Source organism: Haplochromis burtoni, unplaced genomic scaffold (assembly GCF_018398535.1).
Source record: "Haplochromis burtoni strain Fernald_Lab_line unplaced genomic scaffold, NCSU_Asbu1 Contig_146, whole genome shotgun sequence".
NCBI lineage: Eukaryota > Metazoa > Chordata > Actinopteri > Cichliformes > Cichlidae > Haplochromis > Haplochromis burtoni.
The window spans coordinates 783,997-806,951 of record NW_024582507.1 but is presented as its reverse complement, the minus strand read 5'-3'; the positions used below and the strand labels follow the sequence as shown (position 1 = coordinate 806,951).

General features: G+C 39.7%; 1 protein-coding gene across 3 annotated transcripts; it reads right to left on the bottom strand.

The window, feature by feature from the left end:
• Nucleotides 1–8,935: 8,935 nt before the first annotated feature.
• LOC102306945 (dystroglycan) lies at nt 8,936–21,051 on the bottom strand. 3 transcript variants are annotated; one of them, XM_005931796.2, is made up of 3 exons: nt 20,580–21,051; nt 13,897–14,463; nt 8,936–12,847 (listed from the first exon to the last, which is right to left on the bottom strand). In XM_005931796.2, exons 2-3 carry the CDS (start codon nt 14,317–14,319, stop codon nt 10,541–10,543), a joined length of 2,730 nt encoding a protein of 909 aa, XP_005931858.1. In that variant the 5' UTR covers nt 14,320–14,463; nt 20,580–21,051; the 3' UTR covers nt 8,936–10,540. The 3 variants fall into 3 exon arrangements, with proteins under 3 accessions (XP_005931858.1, XP_005931856.1, XP_005931857.1); XM_005931794.3 differs by having other exon boundaries at nt 20,704–21,051; XM_005931795.3 differs by having other exon boundaries at nt 20,862–21,051.
• Nucleotides 21,052–22,955: the final 1,904 nt, after the last annotated feature.

Below are 22,955 nucleotides of genomic sequence, written 5' to 3'. Positions count from 1 at the left end.
TTCCGATCTGGTGGAGAGAATAGATTTGAAATTTGCTCGTTTGACAGTCGTTAGAGATATGGATTCTGACAGTACACAATTAGCTCAGTCACCTCCTTTATCTTCACTCATCTTCGGCTGAGGGATTTAGTATATGTCGCTTCTAATGTAATGATGGTTATACGTCTCTCACCGCCTCTCTCTACGTCTTCCTTTCCCATCTCTTCAATAGCCAAACTTCTAATTCTAGTTAATGATTATTTGAAAATTACATATCTGACTTCATGGATTTAATTGACTGCTGTGTTATTAGCATGGCTGAGTGAGACGAATGCTCTTCAGAATTTGCAGCTGAGTAGGTGCGCTAATCTGCCACTTTCCCCCAATTTCCCCTGTCACAAAAATGCATTCATGGAGAAAAGACGTACGCGAGCTGGCATAGATCTTATGAATATGTTGCATATTTGTTTCCCGCCTTGGCTGCGTGGAAGATGTAGCACACTCTCAGGAGCGTGTACTTGTATAGAATAAAGTAGTACATTTCTACCACTGAATCACAGCTCAGGTTCAGGACACAAACAAAAGCCAACAGCATTTAAAACAAGGCAGATCATCTGTGGCTCAAACAGGAGCTGACAGAGATAAGTGCTGGCTGAGTGTGAAATTTAACTAGAGAGCTAAGCCCTTGATTTCAGGGAGCATGGCATAAACAATGCATTTCCACATCCCACACAGATCACTGTTATTTCAAAGAAAAGTAAACGCCTAAAGAGAATCAAAATACCAAGATGGAAATGAATAGTTGGGGAAGAGTGATAGAAAATCCACATCAAACAAAAATGAAATGAAAGTGAAAACCAAAACGGTGCCCCTTTTTGTTTGGGAGTAGATTAGTAAAATCAGCTGTCTGGCTGTTATACTTTCATTTTTATACACTTTCTGCTGATCCTGTCTCGGGCGCATAAATACTTCACATGAATCCAACTTTAAAAGCTTATACCCACATGTTTTGCTTTGGGCATTGTGCAGGACGTGTACAGTGCAATGATTATAAATCAATTCAAAGTGTGACTTATACTCTTACCTCACGCACTACATCACTGAGGATCGTGTGTCTCATTTTTCAGTTGGCGGTGGAGTGCGGAGAACTCTCCATTTGATTAAACTCTACCCAAAGGCTGCATCAATTATGTATCTTCACAATGGAGTTAATGGACTGCAATAGCAGTTGAAGATGACTTGACTAAATTTCCACATGACATGACCAGAAAAATATCACTTTGGCAATCTAACCCTCCTGAACAGCTTGCCTTGAATGATAAAAGATCAGGTCTGCTTCTGGCTTATTAAATAAAATCACATTTTCTTTAGTTAATTTTTCTGTTTCTCTGGGTAAAACATTCTGTCCTCTGACAGATCTGTCTCATCGTGGGAGATCCTTATACACGCCATACACGTGTAAGCATATGTTCACGTAGCCGCTCTGCTACTCAGGAGACAGTGCATATTCCTTATTGTAACTGTGTGGGGTTATGTGTGTGCACTGCATGTCTCAGCTCAGCTTGCAATCCATTTACCTTGTGATCCAGTTTCTAGAATTCTGGTCTCGGGGGTTTTGATCCCATGAGTGGACCCTCACAGCGAACAGAAGGGGCCCGCCAAGCTCCGACCACACTGTCACTGACCCATCTGGCCATCAAGCCAGCAGGGAGTAAGACCAAAGCTGTGCACAAACATCCTGTGCTTACATGAGCCTTGCAGACTGCACAATGCCTGTAAAAGGTAGAAATGGTGTACAGCAGCAACCACACACTGAGAAACCCTCATGTTTTATTTTGATGTGCTGTGTGTTGTCCGAACCATGTATAATGACACAGGGCAGAGAGTTTCCAGCTAAATGCATACCACAAAGAGCAAGATGTGGCACAGTGCATAAACTGACAGTGATCCTGCTGCTGTGTTGTGTATAATTTAGAGCCGAAACAACATGTTGCTTCAGCTGTGATCTTTTCAAGTGAAGCGGAGGTTGGCTCGACATGACATTACAGAGCAAAGGGTTATTTAACCTGACCTCAATGCTGTTGTTTCTCCTTTACTTTGGAATGCAACGCCGCATAAATGGTTCAAGTGACCTCTCACACGACAAGTGTCTGCCGCGCGCCCTCAGCTGCCGCAGTAAGCCTCAGCTTAAAAGGCTGCGCTCACCATTAACGCCGGTGCAAGGCGAATTCTGTCATGTTTCATCCCCGAGTCGATTGTGAAACTCTCCCAACTTCTTAGCTTTGTCATGCCTCTGAAAATCCACAGCCTCGACGCAAATGGGCTCCTTCCATGACTGAAGACGAGGATTTCCATCCCCAGCTCTGGAATGGATCCAATTTATGAGATAAGGAGCAAAATGCAATTACTCTACACTTTCTAAATCTGTGACTGAATGATGGAGTCTCACAGTTGTCTCAACTTATCTCACTTTCTAATTATAAGTGTGACTCAAGAGAGAGCCGGCACGTTTTATTATCACCGGGAACTGACCGAGGATCACTTCTTTGCTGATGCACTGTTTAATACATAGCATCACATGCATCGATGATACCTTCATTGTTGAGCATGTGATGCCATGGTAACCCTTCTGGAAGGTAATGAATTGAAATAAACACAAATATCTTGTAATAGGATCTTGCTGTCTATACATGCAGAAACTGATTAATGATAATTGCACTTTTGTGTTTAGTTGGCCACAGCTTGAGGCTACCTTTTATTACTCTACAAAAGATGTGATGATCTCATGCAAAGGGCATTAATCAGTATCTTTGCCATGATGTGATGCTACTGCCATCTATTGATACTGCAGCATCTAGCTTTGCTTTCCCCCCGTGCCTTAAAAGCCTTCAGATATCTCACATCACATCTCTAAATGTAAGACCTGTGCAACCAGTACTGACAAATGACAAAATGCAGTAGTTCTGAACAGACTTCCTGTTCAGTGCTAAGGGCAAAGAAGCTCATTGTGTCTCTGTTAAAAAGCATTTAAATTGACTTACCTAATTCTTTCACAAGATGGCGCTGGAGTCATTGCTGATGGGAGAGCAAGCTGTGGCCTGAGATGAAGAATTCATCACGATCATTTTCAGTGCCATACTTAGGTGCATATTTAGTTTTCAATTTTATTACAAATATACAATCTGTCTAACCCCAATCTTCCTCCTCACTACTTTAATGTGTCGCTAAAAGAGAAAAATTTCTAGAAAATGTGATGCAAAATACCAAAAACAATATACAAAAACCTAAAAATACCACAGTGGTATACAGCAATGCTCATTTGTGAGAGCAAAAATGAAAAACAGTCCTTTTATGTGCAGTTAACCAATTCATAGGCCTATGTGCAATTTAGTTATGGCTTAAAAACAAAGGAAAGTAAAAATATGCTTCTCTGGGTGATTGGGTCCTGGCAATATACTATGATATATGCATACAATAATACATTCTGTGTATAAAGTAGAAAATGGTGTTGAACTACCCAAATGCATGCTCTGTTAGACTTATTTGTAGCACAGATTCAACAAGGTGCTGGAAACATTTCTCAGAGGTTTGGGGGCATATTGGCACGATAGCATCGCACAGTTTCTGCAGATTTGTTGGTTGCACATCAATGAAGAAAATTTCTTGTTCCGCCACATTCCAAAGGTGCTCTATTGGATTGAGATCTGGTTGCTGTGGAGGCCATTTGAGTACAGGGAACTCATTCAAGTTCAAGAAACTGCTTTTCTGATGACTGCTTCCAGCAAGATACTGCACCATATCAGCTCAGATCATTACAGATGGGCACACTGTGGTCACTGTGGTCGTAAAGGGATGAACATGGTTAGCAACGATGCTCAGTAAAGATGCTCAGTCGGTACTAAGGGGCCCATAGTGTGCCAAGAAAACATATGGGATTAACCTTGTTAAATAAAGGTTAACGAAAAGGAAGATGTTTGGTTTGAACTTCAGGAGGTCATCTTGTCCATGTCTGCGACGTGAGTTCCTACCATGTAAATAACTGATTAGAGATCTCCATTAAGAAGAAGTATGTTTTATTCATATTTACCATAAAAGCTCCCATCTATGATGAAAAAGAAAAAGGAAAAAAAATGCTCAGATGAGGAGATAATAACCAAAGTGACCTACTAGCAGTAAAAAAGCCAGTGTTGACATGAGTTAGCAAATTAGCACTCAGGCTAGCAGGATGCCCGTGTATTTACACCACAAAACCAAAGGTAAAAAGAAGTCTCTTCTTCTGTTGTACAAAGTTTATAGTGAATTATTTTATCAAATAAACTTCCTAGTTACTCGTGTACTTACAAGTTTCTGTAAAAATGTGTTTATTTTGCTAATGATGCTACACAATTTAAGCTAGCAATATCATTTAAAATTTAAATGCATTTAATGTTTTATTTTTATTTCTGGCAGTGATTTTGTTTTTATGTCCTTTGAATGATAAACACATTCTGGCTTTAGCAGATCTGGCTTTGGTTCAGTTTAGTTTTGCTTGGCAGCATTTTTAATATTTTAGTACCTTGAATGCTGAGGTTAAAGTCTACCTCTCCTTATAGATACTCTCCAACCGCAGCACATTCTGCATGATCTAATATGGCCATATGCAAGACATTTTTATGGATTGCTAATAATAACATTTGAAATATATAACCTGTGTTTCGCTGACAATTATCCTTCATCGTTATTATGTTTTTTATTATGGTGCTTTCTTCCTAATGGGAAACAGAGTGCCACATTTCTTGGGCTTTGGGCATCTAATGAGGCCTATTACTAAGCCGTCCATATCACATGGTGCTGCCCACCATCATACCCTCTCTGCTACTTCCAGTGCTTAGTAGCAGATCGCCTTACCGCCCCCTCAACACTAAGGTACATACAATGACTGATTAGTTTTTCCTTTTTAATCAAGAGAAAAGTTTGTGTCAATAATACAGGGCAATGGAAATAATTACCCTCCTGAGCATAATAACAGCCTGGCTTGGCATGGCTACCGGTGTAATTAGAAATTGTTATGACGGTAGGAATTATAAACACACTTACAAAACAGTATTTCTGATTAGCGGATACAGCTTGAGTTGCATAAACATCTAATGTGGGTACGTCGATACCCGTGAAAGAATTTCAATAACTAAACGCATAAAGTCAAGTATTTGTATTGATCTGTATCTACAGCTGCAGGCTCTCTCATTTTAGAAATGAAAAGTTCAGAAATAAATGAGATTAGTGGCTTTGTGTGAAGAGCTGCAAAGCAACCGCAACAGCAGGTTTTCGAGTAAAGTGCATCAGACACATCAACAACTGAAAGGTCAGTTCAGTTTTCACGAGCTTATACATTTTTCATCACATACATTAACTTTCATTCCAGGTACATTATTAATGAGTGCAGTGGGGGAGGCTGATGAAGTGAGAGATTGGCAGGGTATAAAATAGCCTCAACTCCACATTCTGATGTACCCTACTATTACATCTATTTATTGATCAGCTCAGCTCCATTTCTAGAATCAAATCACTCAGCTGTAGCAATTAGGTAAGTCTTCACCTGGAGTATAAATAGAAAGCAAACGTGCTATCCCTTTGTTTCAAGTCCTTCACCATGTTTAGCAAATTTGTTCATTTTACCAAACAAGGTCCAGCTTGAGTTCTTTCTTTTTAAGAAAAAGAAAAGATACAAACAACTGTTCTTGTCCTCTGTGCCTTTCCTCGACTCCAGAGCTGCTGATATTAGAAACTGTGACTCTTACTGCTCAGCAACACAGTGGTGTGTTATCATAACGGCATATCTAGACGCGACATATCTTTGGTCGTGTTGAACAAAGCAAGCCAGAGGCGATCCTGCAGGTGTTAATGGTTTGGTAAACAGTTTTTAAAATTCCCATCATTAGAAAGTCATTAAAAATATCCGAGCAATCTTTAAGGCATAATGCCAAAATGAATAATAGGGGAAAATTCACCCAAGTGAATTGATTTTCTTAATACATTCAGATAAAACTAAATACTACAAAGTGAAGAAGATTAGTGTCACTGAATATATATATATATATATTTTGGGGTCATGACTTTCTTCTCAAAACTATTAGAAAAAAAAGTCAGATAAATTAAAGTGTACTGAAGACCTTCTGGTGACACTTAACGGCCTAAAACCTCTTTTTTTTTGGTCAATCTAATGATCCATACGGTGTACAAATGCTCTTATGTTAATAAAAATCTGGCTAATATTACTGCAAGAGGAGGTGCCATGTCTTCATATTTAAACAAGACACCCCCCGACATTAAAAATCACCTGCCTAATACTGTGTAGGTCTCCCCTCATCCACGAAAACGTCGGGCTTGCTGAGGTGCATGCTGTAGGAGCTTGTTTCGATTAGAATCTGGGGATTTTGGACTTCTTGGGCTCTCTGTCATGATCCTTCAGCAGTTTTCGATTTAGCGCTGTGAGGTGCAGTGTCTGGCCATCAGGCAGTGGTTTTGCCTTGAAGGAGAGCTCTTGGCAAGCAACAGTATTTAGGTGGGTGGTAGGTAAGTAGCGTCCACTGTGCTAGTGCCAGAAGCCAAGTTTCTAACATAACATTGCATTGAAATAAGTTAATCAGTGTTACACACTTCACCTGTCAGGGCTGTGGTTAATCTGTGCAGTGTTCAATCACACAGTTAGTGCTTGGAGGAAACAGAGCTTTTAAGTGCTGGCCACTAATATCTCCTGTAAATGAATCAGTCGCCCACAGTTAGATGGTTGTTGGCTAACTGATAAATGATTATTACCTTCAATTTGTAACATAATTCACCTCATAATGATCAATTATGTGTAATAGAGACTGGTGAGACTGAGCAAATGAGAGCATAATTACAGAACTGCCAAAGAAATTTATAATGTCGTTTTTGAAATTCATGGACATTTTCTGCATAAACCTTCACCTGCTACACATACATGACTTACGTATAACAAGTTATGGGAATAAGTCCTTTCTAAAAAAATAAAAGCGGTCTTTTTTTCTATGTAATGTTATCTAAAGAAATAGCAGAATATAAAGTACATCAAATAGGTCCTGAAGTGTACACCACTGCCATGATGTTTCACAGCAATTCACAGTTAAATGATTTTTCTCGGACTACGCAAAAACCAATCAAAATGTCATGTATTGTAATTTGAAAATATACGTTTTCCAAAGCAGCATGGGTCGGCAGCATGTCAACTGTTTTTGACCTTTTTTGAATAAGCCATTGTAACAACAACTCTATACTAAAAGAATTTGAAAGCAGATATTAGTCATTGTTATTGATATTTCTCCAAGAGACGTAGGAGCATGGAGCCTAAAAACAGAAAAACTGCCCACTGAAATGCCACAGAAAGGGAGCCCTTTTCTTAAAATATCACACCGTCTCGCAGGGGCTGCTTGCTGTGTGCTTGGTTTATTACAACAAAGAGAGCATAGCTCATGCTGCAAACCCAGCCAACTACAGGAGCCAAATGTAGCATGCTTGTGTAAACGCTGTCAAGAATGTGGCAACATTTTAAGACTGTACCATTATCTACTCCGCTGACTCAAATTCAAACTCGACTTTAAATCAAAATTTGCACAGATGACCGAATTGCAGAAAAGTTGTCACTGATTACGTGCAAATCAATGACGGTTTGAACAGGTATATACCTGTTCAACTGCTCATTACCATAACTGATCAACTGATCAGCAACTCAATGCATTCAGTCATGTAGACATATTCAGAACAACCTGAAGTTTAACCACTTTTTCAGCTGTTGTTGAAAGACAGAATAATACCCTAATACACTAGGGTGTAACTTCTGAAGTTCAGACTGAGCATCAGAATGGGTAAGAAAAAGGTGATTGAAGTGACTCTGAACGTGGGATGGTTGGAGTATTTTAGAAATTGCTGATCTACTATGATTTTCCTGCACAAACACCTCTGGGGTTTACAGAAAATGCCTTGTTGATGCCAGAGGTCAGGGGAGAATGCCCAGACTGTGTTGAGCTGACAGGAAGGCAAACCATTTGTTGCAAGGTACGCAGAAGAGTATCTCTGAACACAGGAGATGGGCTAAACACTGGGCGCCACTCCTGTCAGCTAAGAACAGGAAACTGAAGGAACATTTTAAAGTAAGCTGGACAATAAAAGATTGGAAAAATGTCGCCTGGTCTAATGAGTCCCAATTTATGCAGACATTTGGATGGTGGGTCAGAATTTGGCATAAACAACATAAAAGCATGGAACCATCACACCTTGTATGAACGATTCAGGCTGCAGTTGGTGTAATGATGTGAGGGTTTTTGTCGCATACTGTGGGCCCCTTAGCACCAATTGAGCATCGTTTAAATGCCTACCTGAGTATTGTTGCTGAGCATCTCCATCCCTTTATGGCCACAGTGTACCCATCTTTTGATTGCTGCTTCTAGCAGCATAACACACTATGTCACAAAGCTCAATCATCATCAGACAGTGAGTTCTCTGTACTCAAAAGGTCTCCAGAGCCACCAGATCGCAATCCAATAGTGTAGCTTTGGAATGCGGTGGAAAGGGAAATTTAACATCATGGATGTGCAGCTGACAAAACTGCAGTAACTGTTTTATGCCATTATGTCAATAATAAAATAATGCTGAATACCTAGTAGAGAGGTGTAACATATAAACAATTGATCTACTAATCAGAAGGTTGGTGCATTCTAAATATCCTTGGTCAAGATCCTAATCCCAAGTTGCTCTCTGATGAATCCATCGGAGTATGAATATTCGACAGAAAGCACTTAAGCATGGAAAGAAAAAAAGTGCTTGTATGAATAGGGGTGAATGAGGCATATTGTATCATGCTCTCCAAGTACTCAGATATAGAAAGCACTATATAAGAACTAGTCTTTAGTTTCTGTCACGAGTTGTGTTTATCTCCCCTGTAATACACACAGACACATCATCATTGAAAACATGTTTAATGCTGCACCATGTTCTCAAATAAATGGGACTTTACACCATCTTTGAGGCTTTACAAATAGTATTACATTTTATTAATATATTTTCATAAAACAAGTTTAAGACTGTATCAAAAACTCAGTAAAAACATTAGATTTTTAACCATTTTTTCTTATGGTGATATCAGATATGAAATGTACATAATTCACATATTATAGTGGTTTCTTTGATCCCCCATCATATTGAGAATTTCTTTTGTGATGGGCAGGTAAACATTTTATACCCTCACAAACTATAAAGTCTTTTTTTTATGATTGTGATCATAAATCTAGACATACAATTAAAAAATAAAATAATTTCCCAATCTGCCCCTTCCCCCCCGACTAGGTTTACTGATAAAACACTGACATTATGGAGTGGTTTAATTTCACAGGCACACAATTATGTACATCCCCTTGTCCCCATGCCTCATCTGAACTGACAACAGGCAGTGCACTAAGCATAACAGTGCAACACCTAGAGGCAGAGCAGTGATAATACAGTACTCTTACACCCACCCGCCCCCACACCAACAAAACCAACTGAATATAAGACAGTGGATCCAACTCATCGGGTACGTCTCCATTTCTCATACTGTTCGAAAGCACAGCATTCCTATGGCCCCTTTGTTATCTTTCCAGCATCCCTACAAGGTTTGCCTCGTGACCGCAGACATCTCACAGGCAGATTCAGTGGCACAGATGAACAAAAATAAAATCATTTGTTTTGTAACTTAATTAGGCTACAGCTACAACAGGCGTGATCAGTGTAATGTTCTTTTGTGATCTAGTACCAGAGGAATTTCAGTCATGTAATGAGTTCAAGGATATATATTTTTTTCCCTCTCCTCCTCATTCGACCACCACGTAATGCTTTCGGTTCTGCGCAAGACACATAGTGCAAGGTTTAACAAGAATTTGCATAAGTGCAACATTTGCATGTTATTGTCGAGAGGGAGGCAAAAAGCATAGAAGAGAACAGGGAAAGACTCATGTCTAAGAAACAAACTAATTTTTTGTGTAAATAAAATGTTTCATGCTTTCAGTTTGGCATTATGAATTTCATTCCCCTCTAGAAATAACAGGTGCAAAATCTTAGTAAACCTAGCCGAAAAGACAGATAAGAGTGATATAGAACTCATAAAGATTAACATTGTGAGGAAGAGCCTCAAGTCTGTTGTCATGGTGACATCTGCTCAACGGCCCTGTGGGCTTCATTTTTTCCTGCTTCTTTATTATTTTCTATACAATAGAAATAGTACATCATTGAAGATAAAATTGACTCCTCTTGGCAAGAACAGACAAAAAAAAAAAAATATATATGCAAGAAGTCAAAAGCAGATCTGAAGGACAAAGAAAAATTAAACAGTTTTTCATCCATTCGCCCTGTGCCTGTAGTTGAATTGTATGATGTATTGTCTTATCCATGTTGGTGAGATATATGATTATGGTTGCCTGCTTCTCTATAAAGTCAAAGCCATTTCATTAAACATGTAAAATTACTCCTGTAGTAATTCGACAAGCATCCCTAGATTGCACCTGCTTTCAAAACTCAAACCCCCTGGTGTGCGTTAGGGAGGCACATAGGGAGGAGGTGACCTGTACGCGGTCATGTTCTTAGGGCGGGAGCCTTTGCCCTCTATGGGCACAGTAAATGGTGGGGGAGGCTGGTAAGGTGGGGCATTAGGATCATCATCTTGATAAACTGAATATTCCTCCAACAGATCCTGGTTTAGCAGGGTGCTGTGAGGGCCAGACATGTTTGGGTATTCTGGAGGAGGAAGTGGGGGCTTTTCCTCCTGGAGGATAAGAGGAATGCTGGAGGACGGTGGTGACTTTGAATCATCCAACTCATCTGCAAATATTATTGGAACGCCCTTCTTGATGAAAGTTGCTTGCTCCTCTATGGTCATCTTCCCCTTACGCTTCTTGCGGTAACAAACCATAGCAATGATTCCAGCGATGAGCAGCAGGGCAGCTACTACTACAGCAGGAATGACAGTGTGCAGGTAAACGTCATCAGTGCCCTTAATTGGATCAGGTGAAGGCGTAGCTGTAGGAAGCTCAGGCATTGGCACCTCTCCTGGTGGAATGAATGTGTAATGGTGGCATTTATTGGTGCCACGAACTGAGATGTTAATGGGTTTGAATTCAGGCTCCATGGCTTTGATAAAGACCACTTTAGGGGTTCCTTGGGGATCAGCAATCCTGTTGCTGAGAATTGTGATCTGGTCCTTTGGACAAGGACTCTGCTGGAGACTGTTATTGGTCCATTCCACAACAATTGAGCCCCTAGTGATGCTTCTTAAGGTCACTGTGCTGCTGTTCCGATCTCCCAGGGCATAAGCCAACTTCTTAGTCAAAAGAATCTTTTTATGCACATCATTGCTTAAAGTGTTGGGGTCACCATGAAAACGAGCAGCAAACATTACTGAAGGTTTGTTATTATTAGACCAGCGATGGACTCTAACCTCAAACGCATCCATGATACTCTTCCCCCCTTTGTCAGTGGCTAACATGAAATACTCATGATTCCCCTCATGTTGCTCCTCTGGAAGGCCATACAAAAGCTGGATAGTGCTGTTGAACTGGATCCAAGATGTTTCAGTTACTGGTTCTTTGGGTGTCTTCTTTAAAGTCAAACGCAGCTTATCAGTAGTACCATCCTCCCGGTCATAAAATGCATCAGCGGCAATCTTAACCTCGAAGTATGTTCCCACCCATGCAGTCACCTGATCAATGGGGTTGCGGATCTCTGGAGTTGTATTAGAGTCCGGAGCAAGAGAGAGAGCTGTTGTGCGCCTAGGTGGTTTAGGAGTTGTGGACTTCGGTTCTCGGGGAGGTGGAGTTGAGGTTTTGGGTTTCTTAGGTTTTTTTGTGGAAGAGGGCTTGGGTTTTTTAGTGGTGCTTGGTGGTGTTGGCACTGCAGTAGCTTCCACAAAAGTAGGCCGGGTCATGGTAGGTTGAATGGGGATAGTGCTTGTAGTTCCTAGTATTCTGGTGGGTTGGGGAGGTCCAAAGACAGGTGTGTGAGCTATCTGATCCCTGACCCTCATGGTAGGCTTGACTGGAAGGGGCAAAGGGCCTCTGACAGGTGGAGCAGAATTATCAGTTGCTGGGGCGATAGAGGGTGATGTTGGAGTGGGAATAACACGTGAATATGGCTCTTGGTTAATAGTTGGAGGAAGCAGGGAGGGCACTGGAGTAGGAGTATTGTACAACTGCCGCCTGACCCGTCTGACTCCCTGGGGCTTTTTATTAACAATGTGCCAGCCAACCACTGGATAGCCCAGCCTAGCTGACATAGTCCCATCCTTTGCTGAGGATTGGACACTGCTAATGTCAGGAACGCTGCCCTGGTCAAGAGCACATCCAACTTTCCATGACAGTAGGGCGCCGTTTTCCACCACTTTCTTTGCATTTCCTGGTCCAGCCATGAAAGCAGACATGTCAAATAAGCGGTTGTTGACAACAGGGACCACCCTCATGTGTTCCAGTGGCACATGAGAGAATTTCCTCATATTGCCCAGTAAGCTGGCCCTCTGTTCAGCAACCATCTTTGTCAAGTCAGCATCCAAGATGACAGTAAGGACAGTGACAGGCTCCTCAGAACCACAGGTGAAAGGCTGCAGGCCACCAATATCAGACTGAAGTGTGATTAGGGGTGGCTCAGTATCAGCTCGTTCTTCTGGGTATACTTCAATAGAGAAAACTGTACTGGGGAATACTTGGCTACTAGTCTTCTGACTTTGCTCCTCACCTGACACCATGATATGATATACACCTTTATCTTGCTCCAGAGCCAAACCTCTGAGAATGCAGCTCTCTCTGTCCCAGTATAGCCATGAGGGTAAAGTCTCCCTTCCCATCTCGGTGAGCTTCAAGAGGGAAACAGGAAAAAACAAAACACGTCATTACCATTTTTTTTACAACAAAGATAATTTTGAGATAAAAATTGAGCACATTTATTGACTGCTCCATATCAGAAGTAGCTGCAAATGACTTTGAAAATGTACAAGGATTCAAGTAATATCAAAATTACCTGGTCTGACTAGCAGATTAAATTCTATGACACAGAACAAAGACAGACAAGTATATTTGAAGTAGTAATTCGAAGATTCATAGTCTTGTCTGGAAACATGTGAATCTTTTTCTTTTTTTTTTTAAATATTTCACATTGAACTAGCTGCCGGTAAACGGGACCGTCATTCAGTTCAGTTTATCAAATCCTTCCAAACATGAACAGGAAGCCGAGTGAGCGTCTATTCATAATAAGAACTGTGAGTCATCACTCATCATTTTGAGTTATTACTGTATGACAGGATATCATTCTGCATCACCACTTGGGCCAATAATAATCTCATCTCATTCGTAAGTCTGACTTGAACAAATTGCAACAAAGTCAGCTTCAATCAGCAGTGATACAGTGATCAAATCTGAAGGGTAAATGGGATAAGAAATCTCCACACCAACTGAAATTCAAGGCGAAAAAAAGAGACAAGACTCAGAACAACAAAAAATAGGTAATGTGTTAAATTTTGTTTCCTCAACCACACTTAAGTTCAGTTATACTTTCATTAGAGGCTCAGAAAAAACAAAAATTTAACACACTTTTCTATATAGCTTTCATTTAGTTTAGTATAAGAATGAATTTTAACCTTACGGGGGGGGGGGTCTTAACATTCAGTTGTCTTTTTTTTCTCCTACACTACATCCACAGTGAAGAGGAATATGGTTGTATTTTCTAACAAATAAAAGGAACTCAAATCTACTATGCAAACTTTATTAGTATAGACCATTTTTGTTACCATTGTTTTTTTCTTCACAGAGAAAGATTTTTTTTAAAATGTTAATTTATAATTAATAAATTGCCACATATATCACCATTAGATTCATCTCAATGATTTTGTTGTTTTTTTTTTTTTACCTGCACACTGCAGCCTGCATGGGCACGTCCTGGTGGTACCTTCAACTGGAACACCTGGCCCACAGTTGCTGAGGAGTCAGGGATACTGGTGTGCACTCCCTCATTCTTTGCAGAGGAATCTGGGACAGCTGTGGGCGGCCCTTCACCAACTAAGGATGCTGCAGCGTTGAGCTCAGAGAGCACAGAGGACTGCATGGATGCCTCTAGTTCCACAGATATCATCTCCACAAGTGTCTCTTGCTGTTCTGGTACTGTGCCCTGAGTCAGGGTCGCCAGAAGCCCCATTATCAGAGGGATAGTCCTGCACGAAATAAGCCTGCTCCCCCCAGCATCCCCACAGCTCATGTCTCTCCGTTTATAGTGCATAGCAATAGGCCTTTGGGCTGCCCAACAGATGTCTATGAACAACTGAAGAGGCCACATGCACTGAAGTCAAACTGATGATATGCTTGACAGTCAGATTCCTTAGTGATTGGCTATGCTTGAAAATGCAACGGTTTCTCTTTGCTGTCCTCTGTGATCCATGAAGAGATCTTTGGCAGTCTGCTAGACAGCCATGACATCTGGCTATATAAAAAAGAAAAAAAAGAAAAAAAAATGAGGGCAACAAAGTGGAAACATACATAAAAACATCAGTGTAAACATACATCTATTATTACAGGTTGCGTGGTAGTTTCTGCAGACATCTATTATGGTGGGGGGTTTTTGGCACTTGTTTACCAATTAATATTAATGTCCATAATTCTTGGTGTAAATATATGTACTACACAGTAGAGGGTCCTGAAAAATTGCTTAGTGGAAAATAAAAAGGATCTGCTATGACACGTCATTTTTCCATTTATTTAGAATGCTAAATCAGCAACAGAAAAAAACCCTCAATGTCTCACTCTGTCACTGGTCCATAGCCCAGCTTCTAAGAAGGAACCCAGAATTAATACATAATGACAAACCACCACAAATGCCCATTACATTACACATCTGCCAATCCAAAAAAATTCACTTTCTGCCAAGAACCCTCAAAACACTATTTGTCTTATTTTATTGATATGCAAATTGCAGCTATGCAACTTTAAATCTGTGGTTTATGGTGTAAAATGGCAACAATTTTTAAGTTATTAAATTGTTTTTTGATATATTAAATGTCTGACATCTTAATTTACAGCTCACCATGGAGTCAAGTACTGTCAAGTATTATGCATGGCCTAGTGAATGAAAAGGATTTGAAACGGTATTAAGCTTTCTCACTGTAATCTAGAGCCACAACATTATTCAGGTAAGTTCCCAAATGCATTCTTCTTTTTAAAAAAAAAAAAAAAAAAAAAAAAAAAAAAAAAGTTCAATAACAATGTAACATAATGTTAATACATTTTAAATACAGAAAAGAAAAAAAAAGTTGATCACCTAATGATCTTTACTTCTATGCCACGCCATTTTGAGTTATAGTGAGTCTCATGAGATGATGGAGTGTCAAAGGTTGTTTGTCTTTGTTGTAAATTTTAATTAGATGCCCTGGGGTTGGAATTAGAGTCTCCATTGCGCTGACCTAGCCAACCCCAATCCTGTAACACTCAAATGGGCACAGGAGGGTCAGCCGTTTGCCCAGAATCCTAATGCTTAACTCGCACAACGTATGACGTCAACAGACACACTCCAATATATTGTCAAATAGTGGCTACACTTGTCCCTCACTAGAATCCCTTTATGTATAATCTAAGCCATAGAAAAACAAAACAACAGTTAATACACAAATTGCTCATTTATCAATGCTTTATGCTGTCTGGAAAAAAAACGAACAATAAAAACAATATTACCGGGATGATTCATACAAGAAAGCGCATAAAAACTAAAAAGGGCAGCCGTGCAATGAAAGGAAATGAATGAAAGGAAACTCACAGGAAGCAAGACATCACAAAATATATACACAAGTATTTACTTTACATTGGTGGGAGCACAGGCTGTGCATTATTGTTTTGCAATAAGCCATTAAATTTAATGAACATAATGAAAAGTAATCATTACTGAAATCATCCATGCATGAAACTCTGGTGTACCTGTAAACTGAAATGCAGCAGCAATAACTCTAATGTTCAGATTTGATTGTGTCCCTTACTCGCTCTCCTTTAAAAAGCATTAAGACAATCTATAACATATTTAAACTTGAATCTCTTTGGAAAAGAAAAAAAGAAAAGAAAAAGAAATTATAGTTGCACGGTGGTTAGCACTGTTGCCTCACAGCAAGAAGGTCCTGAGTTCAATTCCACCATCAGGCCGGCGTCTTTCAGTGTGGAGTTTGCATGTTCTCCCCGTGTTTGCGTGGGTTCTCTCCGGCTACCTCCCACAGTTCAAAGGCATGCAGTTAGTGGGGTTAGTTTAATCAGTAATTCTAAATTGCCCATAGGTGTGAATAAGTGCGAATTGTTGTCTGTGGCTGTGTGTTAGACAGATTGGCGACCTGCCCAGGTGTACCCTGCCTCTTGCCCTAAGAAAGCAAGGATAGGCTCACCCCCCACCCCGAAAAGGATAAGTGGAAGAGAATGGATGGATGGATAGTTCCTAAGAATAACTGTTACTTGCTACTACATCACTGACACTCAAACACCTGGTTGATCAATTTTATGCAAATAAGACAACCTTTAAAATTTGTACCCATTCTTAGTTCCTACTGTTATTCTCCCCCCCCCCCAAACTCCTTACAGCCATTTAGTAAGCCTTATTTGCAATTTGTGTATTCTAACTCAGCTGATTAAACAGCTGAATGGATGCATTTTCTCTACTGGAAGGTTTTCAATAGAAAGCAATGTTGCAGGTGGGAGTGATCAGAATCTCAGAGGGAATCTGAAACGGCAAATCCTGCACATTATTTGCAGACCTCTATCAATTTGCTCATTTCACAGCTTTAAAAAAAAAAGGAAAAAGAGGAGAAAATTGGAACATCCCTAAGCCAACACCTCTTTTTAAGGTGTTAATAACGTTTATAATATATATATACACATATATAATAACCTTTATAATATCACACTGCAACTAAGAAGGCATTTGGATGGGATATTTACTTGACTAAAGATACCATGTTGCCTTTGTGATCTAAATTATTCTAAACACATTAAATGTTTAATTTTAGTGATTTGCTTTAAGTAACTAAAACATGTTCTTCAGAAAAGCCAATTATGAAAATAACAGTTTACATTACTGTAAAATTTGTAGCTCGAAATATTGTCATTACTTTTGTGGCAAATTAATACCCTTTTCCTGTTAACCCGTCAAAATGTTACAACCAACAACTACTGTTCCACGTTTTAAATATAGATCGTTCAAGTTCTTTTTACAACAAGTGCATATTACAGTAGTTTTCAAGTCAACCAATGCCCCAATGAGACTAAGAGAGGACAACCCTCAATTTATACAGATATATAGATACATTACATATAAGACTATTTTTGTTTGCTTGTTTTGAGCTAATACCATGTGACAACTAATCAGGACACTAAACAGCCACACATGAACAACTCCAAGTACATATACTACAATTACCAGAAAGCTTTAGGTTTATATATGGAACAAAAAAACAACACAACAAAACTCCAAACCTAAATGTAATAAATTTACTGACATGTAAATTTGGTCACATTTGAGGTTGCTGAACTTGCATGTCTAGACTGTTACAAGCATCACTACCCTGTCTCCCAAATGCGGTTGGATGAATGTCTAAGATAAGATAACAAAACAAACAAAACCAAAAAAAAAAAAAAAACAACCCCCCCCCCCCCACACACACACAACACAACACACACACACACACACACAACATAAAAAAAAAAAAAAAAAAAAAAAAAAAAAAACAACAACAACCCCAAAACAAAACAAAAAACAAAATCACAGATCAAAATCCACTGCAGGTATGTTGTATCTCACTCTGATTTTGACTGTTACGACTACACTGCCAGATGGGCAAATGATGATATACAAGAAAAATTCACATTCTGTATCCCCCACCAGCTTGCTGAAGAGACATATCAGAGGAGGAGCATTTTATATACAAAATATATTTACACAAAGGCACTTTAAAACACTAGAAAAAAAAAAAAAAAAAAAAAAAAAAAAAAAAAAAAAAAGAGAACACAATGGATTTGTTCTTCAAATATGAAGTTTGACGCCTACTCCGCAAAAGAGTACTGAGTCACACCACACCTAACACATAAACCAGGTTGAAACATGTTGCTTATCTGGGATTTTTATCTGAGTCACTTCAGTGGGATTTCAATCCCCTGTCCCTCTCCCCCAGTTCTCTTCTGACTCCAAACCCAGGCAGTCTCTTTAACACACATACATCTTGAATTGACTGCAACATGCAGGCTGAGTGTAAAGACAAAAGGTACTGCTTGAGCTGTGTATCCATCTGTGTTCAAAATGTAAAACACAAACATTACCATGAAAACAGTTTACACCCATAAGCCTTATTTAGACTGAGCACCACACCTCAGGCTGCTGCCACACACAAATGGGGGGGGAGGCAACATCTGAGCATCAAAGTAAGCTCTCCACAGTGTGACCTAGATTTTAATCACGTTCAGTATGTAGGAAGTTTTAAATAAAAGTCAAACGACATCTCATTAAGAAACATTAAACGTTTCAAATCAATGTGCATTTGTAGTGTTCCAACACGCTGTTCAAATGAACAACTAAACGGCTTTAAAATTCAAACGTCTGCATAACAGGGTGTGTTTAAGATGAATAATCCTCAGGACTAATTAGGATGTGTCATTTCAGGAAAAGCCCAGCAATCTAAACATTGTTTTATAAAGAGATTACTCATGAAGTCTGGGTCTCTGGTGTTCAAATCATTAAATATATCAAAAATAAACTAAAGTGTTCTTCATCAAAGCACTCATTCAAAAAGAAAATAAAACCTATTCTGGCTTAATTACCTTTCCCATTGCACATAAAAGAGTATAATTATGCACCATTGTTACTGTCATATTTTCTTTGTAGCAGCACTGAGGCCGAGTTACATAGCACTCCTTAAAATATTTAAAGGATACTTTCAAAACCCCAGCATTAACCCAAACCTCATTAAATTGTTCTGTTTTATACACATAGTGGAGCCAAATACATATGCTACAACAAATCATGTTCCTATGACAACTGTATAAATGCTTGAAAACATCAAAACCTCCCCATTTATATGATAAAGCCTTTTTTTTTTAAAAAAAAATCTATGGTAAACAAAGCAATGACACAGACTTGAGCGTGGGTGATTTCTGCCCATTTCACATTGAGGCCCACACTAGTGGGGCGACGACACCGTTTAACAGCCGTGGTATCCATGCAGTCTGCAGTTCAACAGTAGTTAAAACTTGAAAACCATCAAAAATAATTAGGGCTCCGATGCACAGTGGCACTCTGGGCCAATTGAATTGACGTACCACATCCAGCAGCCTCTAGATAGTGCATGAGCTGAATAACAAACATATCCACAAGACAAGCTTGCTTTGCAGTTGGATGTTTCCCTTGTGTTGCCCTCCACTCTGTTCAACAAAGTAATGAAATAATGTGGAAAGAAAACACAAAATCGGCCTTGACTGAGTCAAAGTGTAACCTGCCGTGGTGACCTGCGAGCAGCTCGTTTAACGCTACAGGAAAAACTACTGTATGCTGTCAAACGCAGGAAGTCAAATCACACTTCTTTTTTTTCTGTAAATGAATTCACAGCTCTGTAATGCACAAAGCCGCAGTGGAGTTTCAGGAGAAAAACAGCAACTAGCCAAATATATTTTAATCTGGAAATTGGTCCTTGTTCAGATCTAGGTTACTGATTAATTTTCCTTCAGTCGTGAGAATTAATTTATGGCCGAGACTACTGATGTTTGTGAGGTTACAACCCGCAAAGCAAGGTTAAAGCGAAGCTAAAGAGCTGGTATAACGTCAAAATTCGATATTCACCCAGCTTTAATAGAAAGAAAAAGAAGAGGGAAAAAAAAACACTCAGGCTAAAAGGAAATTAGCGATGTAACAGATGCATATACTGCGGTCGTTTATTTTTTATTTGTGTGTGTGTGTTTAGTTAAAAACACCTAATTTACATGTTTATAGGATTGTTAGTAATTTTGGGTAGCCAGTTATTGCCCTGAAGGTAGTGTCAGCTAAGTAACTAAACGTTGGCTACCGGGCCCCGTTTCCTTTGCCCCGTTTCCGTCGGGCTCGGTAGACGAGGCCTTTGTAAATGACAACGCCGCCTACGACGTTCAACCTTGATAAACCATTTGGCAACCCGCAGTAAATAAACTCCACCTTGACTGCAATACAAGCCTCTAAAACTGCAGTAAACGTATAATCGAGGAGCCGCGATGCGTGCCATCCCGAGCCCGTCCATCGCTAGCTCAGGGATGCACCTGTTCTATTCTAGGCGGACCAGAGCAGCGAGCTGCTGCTGGGGCATTCACCACAGATGCCCGACTCTCGCTCTCGGAAAATAAAAAATAAAATAAAATAAACGCCGCTAATCTCAAACTCATACACGACAAAAACTAGGCTGCATGGCAGCACGCTCCATAAGCCACCGTCCGAATACATCAACTCACAAACACTAAAATCGAAGAACCGGACCGAGGTTTGGTAGCCACCGAACGGGCTAACTAACAAGCTAACAGCAGTAGAGTATAGTGGTGACAAATATAGCTCTTTACCTGCCTCGTCGGCCGAGAGGAGTTCGTGCCACAAAATGCGCCCATTTAAGTAAAGACGAAGAGGCAGACGTTTTTCTTAGTGCCACTCGTGAAAAAGCAACGGAACCCCAAAATTCAAACTGACCTTGTTAGCGAGCTAACGTTAGCTAACTCGCGCCGTAATGTCTCCTCTTCTACCCTGAGAGCGCAGCGAAGACTTCTCAAATGCCATAAAACATGCGCTTCCCTTTGAGCGCCACGGGAGGAAAAAATAAAAAGTCTAGTATCGTGTGAATAGGGTACCTGGGCACAGTCAAGGTAACATATGTCTCCCCTCTGGGTTGGTAAGTCTACAGACACTTCACAGCTCTGTGTTGTAATTATGTCGGTTACTACCCCTCCCCGGCTGCCTCGCTCTATCCTTCTCTTACACAGGTCTACAGGTTGAGGCCGATCGTGTGTACCAGCGTGACTCCACCTCCCTTTTATTTGGAGACGTGCAGGTGAACGCAGAATAAAGTGATGCAGGACAGTATGCAGCAAAACACAAGTTCCCCAGTAACCTAACCTCACAGTGTTGCTTGCGATGCAAACTTCAGTGAGGGCAAGTATTTCCCTGCAGAGCTTTGTTTTATTTTTATGACAATGTGCCTCTCTGATGATGATTAAAAAGGCAAGTGCAGGTATTCCCACTTGTACTTTTGTTCTGCCGTGAATGTACCCTTTTAACTAACACTCTTGAAGTGATATATTTGACTTTCTTTCTGTGCTTTATAGCAAATATTATGGGGTCATTGCAACGAGTTGGCAAAGATATCTAAGCTGTTGCGGCAACAGTTTAGATTGTGCTTGTTTTTCGCTGGAAACTGGTCAGATATTTTAAGGGTCACTCGTGGTCTGGAGGTTATATTTGTTCAAAGAAGGGTTTTGAAATGATTAACAGCTGAACTGATTTTCTGTTTGTGCTGGTAGAAATACAGTCCGTGTTTGCACATTCTTATCGTCAAAACAAACTAAAAGCTGGAAGTGGGGTATTGTGTGTGCGTGCACGGTTTTCACCAATGTGCATTTGCAAGAGTGATTTTTTTGTTCTCAGACTCCTGAGTGAGGGCAGCTGTAATATTAGTCACAGGGTGCACGCATGTGGTTGTTTATGAGTCCAAGGTTTAAAGGAATTAGGTGTTTCTAGGTTAACATTTCATTGCTAAAGCATCCTTGGTAAGTTTCTGATACATTATGTAACGTGTGACGTTTTCAAATGTCAAATATATAAAATCCTGTACCAGTTAGAGCTATGAGGAAAAAGGTCAGTATTGGTTCGTGGATTTGTTTAGCAATGGTTTGAGCTGCTGCCTGATTGCATTGCATAAAATTCCTTAAAATCCCCTTTCTTCACCTTGACAACTTCTTACCTTTCCTCTTATAGGTGGAACACAAAGATGGTGGCAATCCTTTGTGAAGATCTTTGAGCCTGTACGAATGACTGGTTGCATTAAGCCTGCATTATTATGGTTTTAAATAGGGCATGAGCTCTTTTGGGAAAAATACTTAAAAGACGAAAGGAAAGTTTAAAGAAAATGGAACATTTTCCAGACTGACAGTCGGTGTTGAAAAAGAGGCAAGCAGCACAGTAAAAACCTTCAAATGAAACAACAATTATAGATGTCATTATACTGCCAAATAAAGCTGCCAAATAAAACTGCCAGATAAAATGGTAAAAATGGGCATTCTTACTCACTTTGCCAACAAATGATTAGATGTCTTTTACCCTGCAGAAAATATTTGCCTGAAATATGTGGTTCCATTTACATGATGTCATCATCATAAATAATCATAAACAATAAATTGCACAAATATCTTGGAGCAAAAAAATTGACTCTGTGTTTATGGCAACAAAGAAAGGACTTTCATATACTAATAAAACCCTTGGCAGCCATGAGGAGAATTTTAAGATGGAAAAACAGTAGCTGTCTGTAATAGTTCACAGACATGTCAGTCATCCGAATCGCTTTGACTCTTTGTTCACCCCTGAAAGGCAACATGTATATACAGCTGCAAGAACATGTTAAAAAAATGCATTAACATGATTTATTAGATATATTCACAAATACAGGCGAAAAACAAAATGCGATGAAGCACTTTTCACATCTTTAGTAAACCTGCTACCAGCTGTGCAGGCTGCAGAAAAAAATGTACTTTTCAGTTAAGTAACTTATAGAATCTCCTTTACCAGGAAAAACCTCACATGTTTACAGATTCCTCCTTTACCTCATCAGATGAGACTTTTGGATCATTGCTCCATATAGACATATTTCAGTTCCTCAGCATTTTTGTGATTTTGTTTTTTAATTGTGCAAATATCTTTTGATGACACTGCATCACCAGTGGGTTGCATTT